General features: G+C 37.0%; 1 protein-coding gene across 2 annotated transcripts in view; it reads left to right on the plus strand.

The window, feature by feature from the left end:
- sntg1 (syntrophin, gamma 1) overlaps positions 1 to 20,152 on the plus strand; it is a 939,332-nt gene that overhangs the window by 710,736 nt on the left and 208,444 nt on the right. For both annotated transcript variants that reach the window (XM_051929377.1, XM_028803505.2), the window contains exons 7-9: positions 16,271 to 16,328; positions 16,408 to 16,451; positions 16,583 to 16,624. In XM_051929377.1, the coding sequence (XP_051785337.1) occupies positions 16,271 to 16,328; positions 16,408 to 16,451; positions 16,583 to 16,624 (144 nt within the window). The remainder of the gene's footprint in view (positions 1 to 16,270; positions 16,329 to 16,407; positions 16,452 to 16,582; positions 16,625 to 20,152) is intronic.

Here is a 20,152-nt window from a genome sequence, read left to right on the forward strand (position 1 = left end):
GGCGTCCTGGCTGGGCATGAACTCCAGCCGCCTGCCACAATACATATATAGTGTTTTTATATATACAGTATATGAAAAATTAGTGGGGTTGATCAAATGGTTAGCATGTGGAACTTTCAATCAAATGTTCAAGTCCAATGAAAACAAGTTAATTTATAAAAAAATTATTTTGATTAAGTCATATTGAAGTTTTCTCATATTACTTCAATATGACATTTAAGCAGCATTGGTCAGGATGTTCAATCAAATGGTCGAAGGTTTGAGACCAATGCATACAAAATATATATATTTTTTAATTTTATTAATTTTTCATCATTTACAGTATATACAAATTTGCAAAATACACTTTTCAGTGATTTAGTGATATTGGCTCAGTGGATAAAGTGTTGGGCTTTTCTAAGAAAGACTGAATGTTACGTTTCACTTTAAGATCGTAGGTTCGATTCCACTAATTTCATTTCTGTCAAATCACATTCCCACCCAAGTCAAACTTTTTGTAACATGCCAAAGACTGTGTGGCATTAGGGTGGCTAAAAATATATATATATATAAAAATTTAAGTGACACGAATTGATTTGAATTAATTCTTTTATGGCTGCCACATGCTTTGATTTTTAGTCAAATATGACCAACAAATCCTAGATAAAAAAAAAAGTTTTACTTTTTAGTAAATTTTTGATTAAAATCGTGTCACTTAAAATCTTTTTTAATATGTTTTATTTCTTTCTCACCCTGCAGAGTTTATTTTAGTCAAAGAGCTATTAGTATTTTCTGCTCTAATTGTATATCCTGACATTTCTGAAAATGCAGTATGGATGGATTTACAACATCAGCAAAGCACTGCAGTTTATACATATGGAGCTATGCACCAACTAATCTCTAAAGTGACAGGAGTTAAGCTTTTGGAATGATTGTCCTATGAGACATATTATTATGTAACAGAACATCCTATTCACATTAACTTTTATGTTATTGCTATGGCAGATGGTTATTTGACACAGTTGATGGATTGGCACATATCTGTTTTCAGCACTTTATACTTTCCAAACTGGCATTTTCCTGAGAACTCTATTATACAATAGCACTATAGGATAATGCAGGTTTCTGTCAGTTTTCTGTATCTTTGTTAGATGTTCTGGTAAAATATGATTAGACAAACAGAGTTGAAGCAGTTCACATATACCTGACTTTGTCTCAAGATCAAAGCTGGATTTACAATGCACTAGATGTCAATAGAGGCTCACTTCAGCGATGCTTCCTTTTTTATACTTAAAATTTTATACAGTCTATTCACTGCTATCGATAATCCCAAAATCATACATATGATGAGAGAATGGACTACAAATGTTCAACATTTTCTGCATTTAGTTATTAGCCTATTTTATTTCAATTGAACTGGTTTTCTTAAATTCGCATTTTCCATTTCTGTCACTGGTTCAGCTGTGTCTGGTGTTTTAAATACTCCTTGAATTCTAAAAAAATAGTTTTATAGTAATTTGGTTTGCAAATTATGATTATCCTTAAAATAGAAGCAGTTATCACTCTTTTGAAGACAAAGAAAACAGAAAGAGTTGGGTTTTATTAAATAAAAATTCTCTTCACTCTGTACACCGACTATAAATATAACACCAGGTCATTTGCAGAAATTCTGCGATGATTCTGCACTTATGGGGTGCATTGATAAGGGGAATGAGACAGAGGAGAGGAGTCAGGTGGAGAATTTTGTTTCTTGGGGAGTAGTACCATTATCAGTGCTTGGTCTTGTAACACAGAGGAACTATATGAGAGCAGGCTCTTGTATCTTAGGAGAATGCATTCCTTTAATGTGTGCAATGGCATGGCACCCTTTACATTTTCTACAATTCTGTGATGGCCAGTGCAATTTTCTATGCTGTGGTGTGCTGGGCTTATAATATCACTTCAAGAGAGGCCCACAGAATCAACAAGCTACTTAAAAGGGCAGGTTAAGTTATGGGACCCACTCTGGACCCCCATAAGGTAGTACAGAGAGAGATAGAATTAAAACAAAACAAAGTGGCATTATGAACAATTCTGCACATCCACTCTCTCACACGCTAACCCTGAGTACTTTCAGCCAACGAATTATTTAGCAGAAGTGTGCAAAAAACACTATGGGGGCTCCTTTATACCAACAGTAATATGCCTGTATAATGCTTCACTGAGACTGTGACTGCCAAGCCAGATGTTTTATCTTTCTTTTTGTATTTTTCCCTCTTTAGTCATTCTGGTCTATCTATCTATCTATCTATCTATCTATCTATCTATCTATCTATCTATCTATCTATCTATCTATCTATCTATCTATCTATCTATCTATCTATCTATCTATCTATCTATCTATCTATCTATCTATCTATCTATCTATCTATCTATCTATCATATACACATTATACATGCATACATAACTGACTGTAGGAAAAAGGTAACAAGTGGGCTATACAGAAAAATCATGTGCACAGTGACAACCAATCAGAGACATTAAATCACAGTACAAAACAATTAGAAATAACCCAGAATAGAAAGTGAACACAAGCAAAACAAGCGGAAACAGAACATGTTGGAGTCACTAGGGGTGGGATTTTACTATGAATACTTATTGTGGTGGTGGGAGATGTGGTACCATGTGATCATTGTTATTTTTTTTTAAGGTGTATATTTCATTGACTTTGTAAAGCATTCAACTTTCCACATTCAATTTCAATAAATGCACTGGGTGGGGTCCTGTTGGCCTCTGGTTTTAGATTGAAGAGTTAACCGAAACATTTACAAAATAGGGACTCCTTGTCACACTACTTGACATAGTGTAACTAGTAAAGCAAGCGCGTGCAGAAGGAACTTAGAGTCCAGCTCAGGGCGGTGAAGGAGCAGTACAGGAGAAAGCTGGAGCAGAAGTTGCAGAATAACAGCATGAAGGAAGTGTGGGATGGGATGAAGACCATCACTGGCTGCAGCTCGAAGCGGGGTGCCACCATCAAGAGAGACGTGAAGAGAGCAAACCAAATGAACAACTTCTTTAACAGGTTTGACCACCCTAACCCACTCTCACCTCGGAGTACTGTACCCTCCACCCATCCTTCTGCTGATACCAGCATAGGAGAGACATCCCCACCCACAATTACAACAGCGCAGGTGAGCAGAGAGCTGAGGAGACTTTGTGCCAGCAAAGCAGCAGGTCCAGATGGAGTATCGCCACGACTGCTGAAGGTCTGTGCATCGGAGCTGGGGGGTCCTCTACAGCGCATCTTCAACCTGAGCCTGGAACAGGGGAGAGTCCCGACACTTTGGAAAACATCTTGCATCACCCCAGTCCCAAAGGTATCATGTCCTAGTGAGCTGAATGACTTCCGGCCTGTTGCTCTGATGTCACATGTGATGAAGACCATGGAGAGGCTGCTGCTTCACCACTTGAGGCCACAGGTTCAACATGCCCTCAACCCTCTGCAGTTCGCATATCAGGAGAAGGTGAGAGTGGAGGATGCCATCATCTATATGCTACACCGATCCCTCTCTCACTTGGACAGAGGCAGTGGTGCTGTAAGAATTATGTTTCTGGACTTCTCTAGCGCCTTCAACACAATCCAACCTCTGCTCCTTAGGGACAAGCTGACAGAGATGGGAGTAGATTCATACCTGATGGCATGGATCGTGGATTATCTTAAAGACAGACCTCAGTATGTGTGTCTCGGGAACTGCAGGTCTGACATTGTGGTCAGCAACACAGGAGCGCCACAGGGGACTGTACTTTCTCCGGTTCTGTTCAGCCTATATACTTCGGACTTCCAATACAACTCGGAGTCCTGCCACGTGCAAAAGTTCGCTGACGACATTGCTATCGTGGGCTGTATCAGGAGTGGGCAGGAGGAGGAGTATAGGGACCTAATCAAGGACTTTGTTAAATGGTGTGACTCAAACCACCTACACTCGAACACCAGCAAAATCAAGGAGCTGGTGGTGGATTTTAGGAGGCCCAGACCCCTTATGGACCCTGTGATCATCAGAGGTGACTGTGTGCAGATGGTGCAGACCTATAAATACCTGGGAGTGCAGCTGGATGAAAAATTAGACTGGACTGCCAATACTGATGCTCTGTGTAAGAAAGGACAGAGCCAGTTATACTTCCTTAGAAGGCTTCAACATCTGCAATAAGATGCTACAGATGTTCTATCAGACGGTTGTGGCAAGTGCCCTCTTCTACGCGGTGGTGTGCTGGGGAGGCAGCATTAAGAAGAAGGACGCCTCACGCCTGGACAAACTGGTGAGGAAGGCAGGCTCTATTGTTGGCATGGAGCTTGACATCTGTGGCAGAGCGACGGGCGCTCAGCAGGCACCTATCAATTATGGAGAATCCACTGCATCCACTAAACAGTGTCATCTCCAGACAGAGGAGCAGCTTCAGCGAAAGACTGCTGTCACTGTCCTGCTCCACTGACAGACTGAGAAGATAGTTCCTCCCCCAAACTATGCGATCTTCAATTCCACCTGGGGGAGTAAACATTAACATTATTCAAAGTTATTGTCTGTTTTTACCTGCATTTTTATTACTCTTTAATTTAATATTGTTTTTTTGTATCAGTATGCTGCTGCTGGAGTATGTGAATTTCCCCTGGGGATTAATAAAGTTTCTATCTATCTATCTATCTATCTATCTATCTATCTATCTATCTATCTATCTATCTATCTATCTATCTATCTATCTATCTATCTATCTATCTATCTATCTATCTATCTATCTATCTATCTATCTATCTATCTATCTATCTATCTATCTATCTATCTATCTATCTATCTAGTAAAACTTTAGTAAAACATCTTTAATTCAAAATTGGGGGTTATTGTGGCCCTGTGATTGGTTCTTCCGCTCACAGACCCAGAGTCCTGTTTTTTATTGCCGTCCTGGTCATTGTCTGGTTGGAGTCTGCCCATTCTTCTCATGTCTGAATTTTTTTTTTCTGCATACTGCAGTTTTCCTGCCACACTCCAAAGAGGTTTGTATTTGGTTAAATGGTAAATCAACACTGGCCAGAGTGAGTATTGTTTTTTTGTGTGAGTTGGCCCTGTGACAGACTGGCAGCTTGAAAAGACTTTAGCCTCCTGTGAACAAAAACTGAACTAAGTGGGTTTGAGAATGTTTATATACACATTTTATGTGCATAATCAGGACGAACTAGGTGTTTAACTTTTCTTTCAACTTCTTCAGTGGCACGGCTGTGTTATACAGGTAGCCTTTAGCTATGCATGCAATGCTCTTTTACCTCCTTTTATTAGATTTCCCCTGCATAAAAAAGACCGCTAGAGTAGGCTTTCTATTATTGCTAATGAAACCAATGCAATATTTTTCTAATGTTCAAGTTCTATCTATCTATCTATCTATCTATCTATCTATCTATCTATCTATCTATCTATCTATCTATCTATCTATCTATCTATCTATCTATCTATCTATCTATCTATCTATCTATCTATCTATCTATCTATCTATCTGGTATGACAACACAAATGTTAATTTAAATTTGCTTTTGAATTGTTGCTGTACTTGTATTATAAGAAAACAGAATAATAGATACAAATAAATCAATATTACAGTAAATCCAAAATGTTTCTTACTCTGTAGTTTTATTTTTCCTTATACTGTACATGTGGCTGTAGTTAGCTGACTGGGGAACACAGAAATTCTATTATAAGGCAATTATATAGGGGAAGACTTGTGCTAGTACTTGAAATGTGAATTCATAATGCAAGAATAGAAAATCTGTAGTTATAGAAGTAATACATATATTTGCTGTGAAGTAGTTTACCTCCAAAACTTGTATTTTCTCAAGGTTTTTAAGTGGGGTTAGTTTTTAGAATAATTTTGCATGCTTGACCTTGCAGTGCAATGGCAAAACTGAAATGAACAAGAGCTGTCTGCCCTAAATTAGATAGCAGGTTGTTAGTAGGAACTCCACTTTGGAATTGCATCCTAAAAGACTGAAGACTAAACAATAATACCAGTAGTCAGCATCTGACAACATACTATTAGTGTCATTGAGGACCTGAATTTGAACACACTAAGATGTATTTCATGTCACCTTTCTTTACCAGCCTTGAGTCCATTAATTGTGGAGACAAGGCAACAGGCATATACAATATGGATCTAATAGCATAATCTGAATTTAGTATAAAATAGAGATTTTTAGCATGCTAATCATCTGTTTTCATCCTTTGTGACTGAAAGTCAGGCATCAAATTGGCATTTTATAAAGTAAGAGAAATAAGTAAGAGTGCATAAATTATTTTTCCCTTTTTAGTTCCTGATAAATTGTTTTCTTAAATCCTGATGTGCAGGATAGTATGAAAAAGATTGTTATAGGCACATTTCTTTAAGTGCTTAAAATAAAGAACTCTGCATGAGTGACTTCAGACTATATCCTAAAAAAAAGGTTATAAAGGGATTTTAAACATATGTAATTAATATGAAACTGCAACAAATTAAATAAGTACTCCAACATGCATTCTATGAAACCGTGCAGATGAATAAGTTGCAAAGAAGTTATATTTTCCATAGCTAAATCATGTGTGGATAAAGTATGGGTTCCTAACTTTCATTAAATACAGACTAATTCAATTTTATTTAGAGTATATATTTTATTGGTTTATGGAAACTAATACTTTAATTCAATTGGGTAAATCATGAAAAAGGCAGTTTATTGTGTATGAAGTATTGATTGACATCTCATAAAAAAATAGGAGAAACTGAAACTGAGAAGCTCAGGAACTTGCACCTCTTGTGGCTGGTTACAAGAACTTAAATGAAGTAGCTGGTCTTTGACAAGACAATATCCACCTTATTTAAACGATAAGTGTCTGTTTGTGTGTCTGTCCGGTTGCTATGTCTCTGTCATCCCAAAAGATGGCATATCACAAACATTTTTAGTAATACATTGCATTGCATTTGTCAACAGATTTGCGTATCACAAACATTAACACTGCTTTTATGACTCCCATACAAAAATGCACATAACAGAGACATGTACAGTATATTGCATAGTGCACTGCAGACATTAATGATAAGGTCTACTTCTAGGTTGCATCCTTAGATTTCAAATGATAGCGCGGCTAGACTGTACATATTGATATGAAAAAATTGTTCCCATTGTCTGGGATCCGTGATGGATTGCCATCCCATATAGGGATTCTGTTGTATGTACAATGCCGTCTGGGTAAGATATGGCCCACCATGACCGTGGATTAAGTGGATCAGAGGATGTTATGTTCTCATTATAGTTGTGTTACTAATTCATTGTGGGCCTACTTTGTTATGTAATAAACTATCTAGGATTGCAGTTAACTAAGGCAAAATATGATATCATTATAAATTAACTGCAAACTTGGAAGTGTGGATAATGTGGTAGAAATTTAACATCTTATTAAAGAAAGAAATATCCTCTTAACAGGACAATTCAGTAATCAGACAGGAGAAAACCTGTTCATGGTATCTTTTAATTACTCCTCGGCAAAATGCCTTGGAGGGAGCATTCTTCAAAAGCGGTCCGTTACAGCCTGGTCAGAATGGTCTGAGAAACAAAGAATCGAGGTTCATTTTATAAACTATTGAATTTACATACAATGTCAATCAATGCAAACATTTACTCTGGTTGGTTCTTTGGCTCACACCCAAATTACCTATATAAAATAAAAGTCTATTATATTATATTCTGGTTCTTCTTTATACCCTTGAGTTGAGCCACCATCCTTGAAATCTCTGTGCATATAATAACTGTCCATTCTGGTTCTTTACAGGATATCTGCTGACTTCTTAGTCATCTCTTAGTTGTCTTTCAGTACATTTTGTTGTTCACTTGACCTTTATCTGATTTCCAACATTTATTAACCCTTTATGCTGTTTCTTTAAGATGAATGCCAAGTTACCTTAAAATTATTCTTCTATCCATCCATCCATCCATTTTCCAACCCACTGAATCCGAACACAGTGTCACGGGGGTCTGCTGGAGCCAATCCCAGCCAACACAGGGCACAAGGCAGGAACTAATTCCAGGCAGGGTGCCAACCCACCGCAGAATTATTCTTCTACAAACAAATATTTCAGATTTTACTTTGTTTACTTATTCCTTTAGTCATCTAGTTCTTGTATTCACTTATTCCATTGCTCATACAGGGTGGGGCAGAAATAACTCCTACATTTCAAAGGGGGATTGAAAAAAAATGGTACGAGGTATCACCAAAAACTTTTTATTTCCCAAATGTAGATATAAAAAGTTTTTTTACTTTAAGTTTTAAAAATTATATCGTCCAAATGTTGGCCTTGACGGCTGATACACATTTGGAGCCATTCTTGGAAGTTTTCCATCACTTTCACTAGCATGTCGGGCAAAATTCCTTCAATTTCTTCTTGAATGGCCTCCTTTAGTTGGTCCAAGGACCAAGGACGATGTTTGAAAACCTCGGCCTTGAGGTACCCCCACAGAAAAAGTCACAGGGACTTAAATCAGGCGAGCGCGGTGGCCACGGTCTGGAACACTTTCATTAGCACGTAAACCGAATCGCGTGCGACCACGGCATGGTGACGACTGAAAACTGCACCCCTCTACCTGCTTTGGGGATCCCACAGTGATTTTTCGAAATGTGGGAGTTATTTCTGCCCCACCCTGTAGTTACGGTGAGTCAGAAGGCCAGTACCTTACAAAGCTCTCCCTCACTCTGTCACACATGCTCACTCACTCATACCAGGCCAATTTTTTGTTACCACATAATCTAGCATGCATGTGTTTGTGAGAAGAAACTTAAGTAGCTAGAAAAAAGTCATACATGCAAAGACAATGTGCAAACTCCACAGAGATACCTTGTACAACATATTTAACGTTTGCATTATGATTTGAACATTGAACGAGACACTGAACATACTGTTACAAAGGTCCCGTAATTGAAGTCACAAATGTGTGGTGGCTTTAACCAAGGGAGTTTGGAAGGGATGATGACAAACTTCCACCAGTATGTGTCATGTTCCACAATAAGCTGGACCAGCTTTATTTTAATGTTAAATAACTTTAAATTTAAACCTGTGGTACCATTGGCCAGACCTGACCACAATCTGACCCGTAAGACTCCCACTTACAAGTCTGTTATCTTTAACCAAGCCAAAATTTCTTGTGTGTATTTGGAGGGGTAATCTACTCTATATACTGTATATATATATATATATATAATCCTAAGCCTAAAAGTGCAACAGTGACGTTTTTATGTCACGTTTTTTGTCATGCTTTATATCAGGCTTATTTTAAAACCTACATATATATATTTGGTATCATTCTTTTCAGAATTTATCGAACTTTAATGTGATGTTGTTATATTTTCAGATTCTTATTCCATTTTTAAATTATAAACTAAAAAATATCAAGAACTCCCGTCTCGCTAGACGGGACTTTGTGCCAAAAGATTTAAAAAACTACTTCTTTCCCATTGTATCATTTAAGAGGGGGTTTCGGAGGAGCGACCGCATCTCCTTGGGGTGCGTTCAGCCCCTCTTCACAATGTGAGTGGCAAAGACGCGAAGTGGCTGGTGAGCGAAGCGAGAAGGGGGGAACCCCCTAGTAATAAATAAATGGGATGGGTAATAATAAAAATATAAACAAATAAATATAAAATGAATACATTTTCTTTCACACTATCTATCTATAGTATATTCATACAAAATCATTTCTCATTTTTTCCTATAAATAATAGAAGAGTGGTTAGTACTATTTCTGCATGTACTGAGTGTCCTGGGTTTGAATCCCACTCCCATTTGTTACCTGGGTGGAATTTGGACTCTTTTGGACTGAGAAATTTCTTTTGTACACATTTGACTCATGCTGATCCTACCTTACCAACTCAGTAGCATCTCTATTTCGAGATCCTGGAAAAGACGCAGTTACAACATATACTGATCATTATACTTATATAACATATCAAGGTATATCAATTGGCTAACACATAACCTAGAGACAGTGTAATATGGTTCGTCTTTCTCTTAATTTGTCCATAGGTCCTTTTCTTAGTAAGATTCGTGGGTGTGCTCCTATTTGAGTCGAGATTCTGAAATGCAATAATCACAATATGATTAACAGATTGGCTTATACACTGTTCAGTAGGCACATGTGGAGAGCACAAGTCACCAACAGGCAGATTATATACTCTAAAAAGAGCAGTTCTAACAGGGTAATAAATAATAATGTCAAAAGATAAGTGCAGGGCTGCAGCCATCGTTTCTTTGATTATACAAGCGTATTTATGGGAATGCCACATTTTCTAACCCTAAGCACTTACTTGTTGAGTCTTTTAATAGTATCTAGACTTTGCATCTCCAACTCATGCCTAGCCTTAAACCTTTTCACTAAGTATACACAGTTCAGGGACTCTGGTTACTTTACTAGTAGCAATGCATACAAAGCAGCAACTAAGCTTGGACTGACTGCCAGTCCATTACAGGGAACGCTTGGGCATGGACCCGGACTTACTTATGCTCTACTAATTTGGTGTTATCAGCTTTGTCTTTTCAAATGTTGTAGAAAGTAAGATTACTTAGGCAAACAAATGAGGCATGTGGATTTTCAGGAGTTTATCATTTTGAAAATGTATGTTTACTTAAATTACATTTTAATGTTATGAAAATCATTTTTCACTTTATTTATTGCAATGTTGCACCATGTTGCACCACAATTTTGAGGTCTGAGTCTTGGATGCTGCCGTTTTGTGTTATTTTCCATTGGACGTAGCTACTTTTATTATAGCAACAATGCACTATTGCTTTCAAGTGTTCATCACACATGATAAAGTATGATGAAATTTACCGGTAACTATAAAATTATTGAATTAAAAAATACTCAGAATCAAGAGGTAAAGCATCATCTAAAGCCTTAACAGTTTTCAAAAGCAAGAAGTTTAAACTCAAAATAGCTAAGTCAAAAGAAAACAAAGACATAGGCTGAAACCGGAAGAGCGATAAACAAAATGCACTCACTGCTAAAGATTTTTATCCAGAACAAAGATAACCAGCAAGTCTTTCAGCTGAACTTTAGACCATCAAACCTGTGGTATCAATTGTCTTGACTTTAAGTTGTCTTTAAGAGCAATGCAGCTAGCAATGGCAAAAATTAAGTTCAAAATGGAAGCATCCATGGAAAATAACATGGCATTGTCATCTTTACATAAAAGTGTTCTTAAAAACTTAACCAAAATAACATTCAGCAACTGTCAAAACCTGTAAATTTTACTAACATTTCCAAGAAAAAACAAAAAAGAAACCTATAGAAATTTTATAATGAAAGCAAGTTATAACAGTTAGTCTATTCTTTGTCAAAGTTGGTGGTTATAAACAAGCAAAGAAACGATTTTCACGAGAGACTGGGAAAACAATTAAAGGCTGTTGGGATGTTTGCTTTGTTTAACAGATTTCTGAATTTCATTTGAAGTATTCGGTTTTGTTGTTGTGCTTTTTGTCTGACCTGTTTTAACCAGTGTCTGGTCTTCTGACCACCCTTTAGTTCTGCCTTATGGATGCCTTTATGTCGTGGTCCTTGTGTTTGCTCTTCACTTGTGATTTTTTACTTCCAACATAGAAACAATGTGCAGATTCACCAAAGAATGTGACTTAGCTGGAATTCAGACCCAGTAGTGAGGAGCATTGAACCGTCTTTATAATCCAAATCTGTCTTTGCATAAAGAGTTGATCTAGATGACTGGACTGGCATCTCATTAACAGTTGGCTCCTGTCTTCGGTGGTGACATAAATTAGGACTCTCCAGGATCATGTGCTAAAAAGGGGAATCAAAAAAGAATAGATGAATTGATGCTACTACAGTTCATTCATACTGTATCAGCACTAATAGTCTCAGGCTTCCATAAACTTGTCACAGCCACAAAGAAATGCAAAACTAATTATGCAATGGCAAAAAAAAAGCTAAATTAGCATTTGGAGAGTTTACTTGGGTTTCTGTTAGTTCTAAATGTGTAAGTATTTACAGACGTCATATTCATTGTATCTTTCTGTGCGGATTTAATAAATGTTGCTCCTGTGACCGAAAATGATTTATTCAGTTGTTCATCAGAGAGTGACGAGTGAACCTTTGAGAAAAGGTCTACAGCAATATAAAAACTACATGCAATGTACGTGGATGATTATGTTCTCTAATTGTGGAGATGATAATTTCTATTGAAATTCCAACCCTAAAAACCTTCGCTCCAGTTTTCTTTTTTTTATTGTATAGCCTTTACAGGCATCATTCTGAACTCTTTGTATAAATACAGCTTTGGGTCAGTCAGTATTAGCAGGCATAATTACAGTTTTTGAGTCTCTTTGAATCTCACTTCTCTAATTTAATATTTAAATAATTAAAGTTGGATTAAATTAAATTTGCATTAGGATGGAGGGTTCCCTTGACAGACAGACCTTTTAAAATAAAGCGTTACTTGGGACTAATGAAGGGCAAAGCTTGTAGAATAACAGAGACATCAGCATGTTCCTTGGCATAAAAAGTGAACCATTTATGCAAAAATCTCATTTGTTTACGTTATATATGAAATATACTGTGTATGTAGATCAACATGAATGTTTTAACATCGGAGTTACTTCTGCTGATATTTTGCTGTATGAATAATGAGAGTTTATGTTCAAATAAGAACATTTTCTACCTCTGCTTGTGATAAAATAAAATATTTCTTGCCCATTGTTTTTGTCTCTGCATTGTTACTATTTATTAATGTTAGATTTTGAGGTAGGTGAGGAACACTAGAATGTTATTGGAGATGCAGAATATATAGTACTGTAGAACCCCAACTGTTCAGCTCCTAAAATATATCATAGTAGGTTCCTCCAATTTAACTCTGTGGCATGCCGACTTTAGGCCAGTGGGAGTTTAAAAGAGTTAAGGCGAGAAGCTACAGTAATGAAACAGCCCATATTATTTATTAAATGTGCAAGCAGCTTTCCAGGCTAATAACATTTTGCCTTATGGAAGTCATGGTTTACTCCACTGAAAATGGTGAATGGAAATTGCAAGGTCATGAATTTGAGTTTCAGTGAGAAGTGTCAAATCAGATGTGTCACACATCCTTTACAACGTCCATATGTTTTCCAGGTTTTTTTTGTTGCCTATGTACATTTCACTCCCTTGTAAAAAGATTATTTTGTGCTCCATCATTCCTTTCTGCCTATTTTCTTAGCTGCGTCTGTAATCAAACGTTTGCTGAAATCTCATTAAACACAGATGTGTAGTTCTCAATATGATCTCTGGAGCTTTGTAAAACAATCTAAAGAAAGAAAGTATATACAGTATGCAGGAGCTAGTTTGCTTTTTAGCATGGAGTGTGTAAGCACTATTATTAAACATTAAATATCCACAAATATGACTGTGTGAAGTACCTCCAGAGATGCCAGTAATTACACAATGATAAAGTCGTGTCAATGAGGTCAGCCAACTCGTAAGCCGTTCCCAAAACTGGAATAACTCCAAGTTGGCCAAAGTGTGTGCAGCCCTCAGTCTTTAACATACCTGCCATGGCCATAATATTTTCACTCTCAGCAAATGCTGTGAAATTAATATTATGCAAGCAATAAATAATTTTAAGTGAGGAAAACAATCTTCACAAGAAAATAATAATAATAAAAAAACAGATCCTAATTCAGTGCAAAACTGCCTGTTGTGTATAACACATTAAAAATGCAAGTTTCTTTAACCTCTAGTGGCTTGAAAAATAAAACATAAGAAGTGCTATAAGGTCTTTCATCAAACTGGATGGATTTGGTTAGTTTCCAGGTTATAAGTCAAAGCCAGCTCTCTGGAGTGGGGCAGCAGCACTGCTAGCTAGCTACTGCTATCATGAAGTCCCATTTTAAATATGCATTACTGTATTGCTTTTCATTTTTCATTCTTGTTATTTGGTAATCTAAAATGCTCTTTCGGCAAAAAAAAACCAACAAAACCACAAAGTACACAAAATATAAAAAAATAATCTAAAAGTATGTTATAAAGAAAATCATTTCATTAGATTGTTGAAAACAATGCCGTAGGTTAGTTTCATGTCTTAATAGTATTTTACAGTGCCTATAAAAAAGTATTCACCCCCTTGGAAGTTTTCATATTTTCTTATTACAGTATATATAATATTGAATAATAATGTCTATGTAAAAGCAAATCTCTAGAAAAAGATCAAAATGAATAACAAATATAAAGTAATAAACTATTTATTGCATAAGTATTTACCTCCTTTAATGTGATCTGTCAGGTTTGCATGGGGATTATGAGTAACCAGCCTTTTTCAAGTCCAGCCACAAATTCTGAAATGGATTGAGACCTCAACTCTTACTTGATCACTACAGGACATCAACTTTGTTGTTTTTAAGCCATTCCTGTGTACAGTTGGCTTTATGCTTAAGGTTATGGTCTTGCTGGAAAGCAAATCTTCTCCCAAGGCACAGGAGAATATTGTTTTTCTGCAGGACTACCCTGTGTTTTGCTGCATTCTTTTTACTTTCTGCCCTTACAAGCCTTCCTGGGCCTGCTGCTGTGAACCATCTCCACAGCGCGACGCTGCCACCACCATACTTCATGGTAGACGTGGTATGTTTTTTGATAATGTCCATTCTTTAGCTTACACCCAACATGGCATTTAGTCCAATTGCCAAAAAGCTTCTTTCAGCTGACTCAAGAGTCTTCCATGTGCCTACTGGCAAACTCTAGCCGAGATGTGATGTGTCATTCTTTTCACAGTGACTTTCTGTTTGCCACTCTCCAATAAAGCTCCAACTGGCTAAGCACCCTGGCAACAGTTGTTGTCTGCACAGTATCTCCAATCTTAGTGGCTGTAGCTTGTAACTCCTTCTTGTTATTAGAGGTGTCCTGGTGGCCTCCCTAACTAGTCATCGTCTTGCACAATCAATCATGTTTTGTGCATGGCCTTCTTTTGGCTGTGCCACGCTCTTTCCATTTCTTATTGATTGATTTAATCGCACTGCAAAGGATATTCAATGACTTGGATTTTTGTTTCTTGTCTCCATTCCTTGAATGGTGCTTTTCAATCTCCTTTTCAGTGAGTTGCTAGGTGTGGTCTTTTGTCTTCCTTTTGTATGGTAGACCGTGATGCTGTCTCACCACTTGTGCTTTTCAATTACCTTTTCACAACGTTTCCTGGAGTGTTCTTTTGTCTTTACTGTGTAGGTTAGGCTACCATACTGACTCACAACAAGTTGTACTTTCCAGTATTTACACTACAATCAGTTGAAACCTCCTGACTACAGACAGGTGATCTCCATTGAACTAATTCTGCAACTTCTAAAACTAAATGGCTACACCAGGGATGATTTAGGTGTGTCGTATTAAAGGAGGTGAATATATTTGTGATCAACTATTTTGTGTTATATATTTTTAATTAATTTAGTGCTCTTTGCAAAGATCTGTTTTCACTTTATCATTAAAGAGTCTTTTTTTTCATTGGTCTGTGTCAAAAAATCCAAATTAAATCCACTGTGATTAATGTTGTATAAAAATAAAATGTGAAAGCTTTCAAGGTGGGGTGCCTTTTTATAAGCACTCAAAATATTTTTTTAAATCTGTTACATCGCTTTGATTTCATGCGACTCTTAGAGCCAAGCCAGAACATTTTCCTCAAGTTCTTCTTCTTCTTTTTTCAGCTGTTCCCTTTAGAAGTTGCCATAGTGGATCATCTTCTTCCATACCTTTCTGTCCTCTGCATCTTGTTCTGTTACACCATCACCTGCATGTTCTCTCTCACCACATCCATAAACCTCCTCTTAGTTCCTTTGCTCTTTTCCTCTTCCCTGGCAGCTCTACCCTTAGCATCCTTCTCCCAATATACTCAGCATCTCTCCTCTGCACATGTCCAAACCAACGCAATCTCGCCTCTCTGACTTTGTCTCCCAACCGTCCAACTTGAGCTGACCCTCTAATGTACTCATTTCTAATTGTATTGTCCGCATATTGATTTGGCAAAATTTTACACCTGATGCCCTTCCTGACGTAACCCTCCCCATTTATCCAGGCTTGGGACCGGCACGAAGAAACACACTGGTTTGTGCATCCCCTGTGGCTGGGTTCGAACATTTTCCTCAAGTTAAAGCCATTAAAAAACGTAGTCAAGAAACCAGATTATAAATATAAAACACAATAATTACTACATGATCATAGATACTGTTTCTAGCTGATACAATTAATTCTGATGACAAAATAGAATAATTTTTTTGTTGTTGTTTTTTTAGGGTGGTGCTGAACATAATATTCCAGTTGTCATATCAAAAATTTCCAAAGAACAAAAAGGTATCACGTACTATTTATTTCTAATTATTTTCTCTATTTTAATTTACAATAGTAACCTTTTGCCCTTATTTCTTAAAAGCTGAACTTTCTGGACTGTTGTTCATTGGGGATGCAATTCTTCAAGTAAGTATGAAAAATACTCATGACATTAGACAAAATTCAAGCTAATTTAAGTGTTTTTTGGTAAAATGTTTGATCCATCAGGGTAATGTTTTGAATTGTGCATTTGATTCATAATTTATTCTAATTTACAGATTAATGGAATAAATGTCAGAAGTTACAGGCACGAAGAAGTGGTATGTTGAATAATCATTTTTAAAATCTTTGTTAAAGTGTTTTATATTTATATACAGTATTTACTTTAAATCAACTTCTTTCTTGCATAATTATAACATGGCTGTATAATGCATTTGCCACTCATCTTTTTTTTTACATAATTGAGCTAAGTATCTTAATAGGGTAAAGCAGAGAGCTCTTGGAAGTGAAAGAATCTACAAACCTATGTCTTGTGTGACAGTGAGAAATCCAAGGTCACCAGACGTCCCATATTTCCCAGGACAGTTTGTACATATTTCATAGGATGGAGTGGTGGCTCTGAGGCTAAGGATCTGTGCTAATTTCCAGAAGGTTGCCGGTTCAAATCCCCATCACTGCCAAAAGAGATCCTACCCTGCTGGCCCTTGAGCAAGGCCCTTAACCTGTAATTGCTCCAGAGGCGCTGAACAATGGCTGACCCTGCGCTCTGACCCCAAAGGGTATGTGAAAACTAACAAATTCCTAATACAAGAAATTGTATAAGGCGAAATAAAGAACAAAAAAAAATAAAAAATATTAGCCATAATTTATGTATCTAACAGATTCTTAAAAAAATCTTCATTTTCCCCAATTTCAGAAGTGACTGATTTCACATTCGATCAACTTATGTAGACATTATACTCTGCACATTGTCAAAGACAAATCCTTGCCAGCTGGACGTTGCCACACCACGTTTAATTTCCAGAATATCAGGTTTATTCAAGACATTAGATGTAAGCAGTCAGATGTTCTGTGATTGTGAGGCTGATGTCTGTGTAAATGCAAGCAGCACACCTTACTTTAGTAACCTTTAAAATTATGAAAAATACAGTCCACTTCAATGAAACAGAAAGATCAGCCCATCATCTCCAGCAAATAAAAGCAAAAAATGTTTCAGTTTAGCAAGTTTTGATGCTGAACTTGAAATCAGTGGTTTGCCAACTTAGCTCATTCCACAATATACTAACACTATTTGCCTGTATGATTTGAGATCCTATGTAGGATCACATCTTACAACTGTGAAGTTAATGTTGGACAAGCAGTGTTAATGATGTTTAAAAATAAAAGTTTGCATTCAAATGCTGGCATTGCAGCAGAAAATTAAAAAATGTAATTGCATGTATGAATTATTACATGCCAACGAATCAATCACTGTCATACTCTTACACTCCAAATGAGCAACCACCAAGTGAACAAGTTCTGTAATGGTTGCATGAAATTCTAGCCACCCTATCCACCTTATTCTCAGCAGGAACTTAGATTATTTTTTTAAAAAATGTTAGTACTTCCATTTTGAACTTTTCCCAGTTAATATTAGAATGTGCAAGCCAGCAATGAGGTTGGCACAGTAGGGAAAGGGAAAAAAAAGGAAAGCAGCTCAATATTCAGGAATGTTTTGACCAAAAGACTATGTCAGTCAGAATGTGGTTGTGGAGCGCACTGAGATGTTCACCCAAAATGTGAAAAAGAGTGCCATCTCTGGCTGAAAGTACTAAATTTGAATAATCTTCCAAAGCTGCTATACATGTTTCTGTTACTTCATGGAAAAGAAGCCATAAGGAGACCATGTCCACCAAATACAGTGGCTTGGCTATGATGCTATCCTTTTAAAGAAGGGCAGAGTATAAGTATAAGCAGATCAGAAAAGTTATGCAGAAAAATCTTTCTTCAACAATTTGACAGCCTTGCACTGTTCAGCAAAAACCTGGCAGCACTGTGGATAGAGTCATTACTGCACAGCTGCTGAGCCCTTTGTTCAAATCAACCTAACGATTTTGGACAGTTTTAACTCCCTTCTGTTAATTTCAAAAATATGTCCAAACGCCAATTAAATGACTAGTAAAGAGAACATGCTGACATAAACACAAGCTCCATCTCTCTTTCCTTTGGCAACTTTGGTAAATATCCATGCTTGCATGCATATGATGTAGGTAAGTATTATAAAAATCAAAATGACAGAAAATTGCTTTACTTTTCACAAAATTGTGGCTTTATTACTGTCCCTTGCCTGTAATGCATGTGCAATCGGCCTTTGCACTAAACCTAACAAATGGATGAGCATCAATGCACAATGAGGTTCACTTTTATTTCTCTGGCTGTGCTGGACCGCTGCCTTTAGAAATAGCTAATCTGTACCATTAACTTATTAAAGGGAAATGTGAGCCATGGAGGTTTTGGCATAGTCTTGTATTTTCTTATTGTTGCTCAGTCCACAATAACCAATAAAATAAACTGATTTAAAATAGAACTTTCTTGTAAATCATCATCCCTGTTTGTCAGTTGGCATGGATTTGTCTCAAAAAAGAAACTGTAGCATCAAATCATGGAGGAGTTTCTGAGAAAGGTCAGAGGTTGTGCTTGATATGTATAAAAGCCATTGCAACTGCATCAAGCACTTTTCGTCGACCGATCCTTCAGTACTCATTAAACAATCACAAGCCATACTAATTTTGGCAACATACAGAAGAAAATGAGACATTACACAGTATGCTTGAGAAACTTAAGTTGTTAACTGAGTGCATCATAAACTGACTCCTACCCAACTTTCATTAGCTACTTCTCTATCTAGAGATGAACATCTTACTTGAACTAACTCTTTAAACATCACATTTTTTCTTTTAAACATCAAGCAGATGTGAAGTAGTCTGCTTTACTGTTAATATTGTAAGACATGTCATATAATATCTTCATCATCCCTCAGTTTTTACTTGTTTCATTAAATTTAGCCTTTTGGATACTTGGTGACTCGTTCTTTAGAAGTTACTGGCTTAAAGCCATAACCCCCTAAATGCTACTTTACACTTTTCTCCCATATTGCTGTTTCATTATATAGACTATCTATGGATCACTTTAAACTTATTTGTCATTTGAAAAGTAAATTACAGTGGAACTTTGGTTCACGAACATCTCGGCACACGTACAAATCGGTTTACGACCAAAAAGTTTGCCAAACTTTTGCCTCGATTCACGACCACACACTCGGTATACAAACAAGCCAATTTCCCTTTCGGTTTGTACATGTTCAGTCTCTCCCTGTGCATTTCCTGTGCAGCGAGCAAGAGAGAGAGCGAGAGAGCGCGCGACACACGCACACACACACACACACACACACACGCACACACACACACACCCACACACAGAGGCAACACAAGAGAGAGACAGACGCACACACACAGGCAGCTCGAGAGAGAGAGCTGGACGCGTAAGGTAGAGAAGGCAGTTAAAGAATGCACTGGGCTTGATTTTGTTTTCACTTCTGTTTACAGCGATTGGTTCGTAGCGTGCATTGTTGCAATGTTACTTTTCTTGGTGGTTTATTAAATTACAGATTTTTTCAAATGTTCATTTTTCTCCCTGTGCTTAAAACTCATTTAAAAAAAGTGTTTTTAGCCAGCGGTTGGTAGCACTATAGCGCGAAACTATTGCAGTGTTCGTTTTCTCTGTTGTTCAAGGTTTTCTCAGTGTTATTCAATGTTTTTACATTTAGTTTACTATTACGCTGTGCATTCTATGGTTTAATTAACTATATT

Source organism: Erpetoichthys calabaricus, chromosome 6, assembly GCF_900747795.2.
Source record: "Erpetoichthys calabaricus chromosome 6, fErpCal1.3, whole genome shotgun sequence".
In the NCBI taxonomy this organism is placed as follows: Eukaryota; Metazoa; Chordata; class Cladistia; order Polypteriformes; family Polypteridae; genus Erpetoichthys; species Erpetoichthys calabaricus.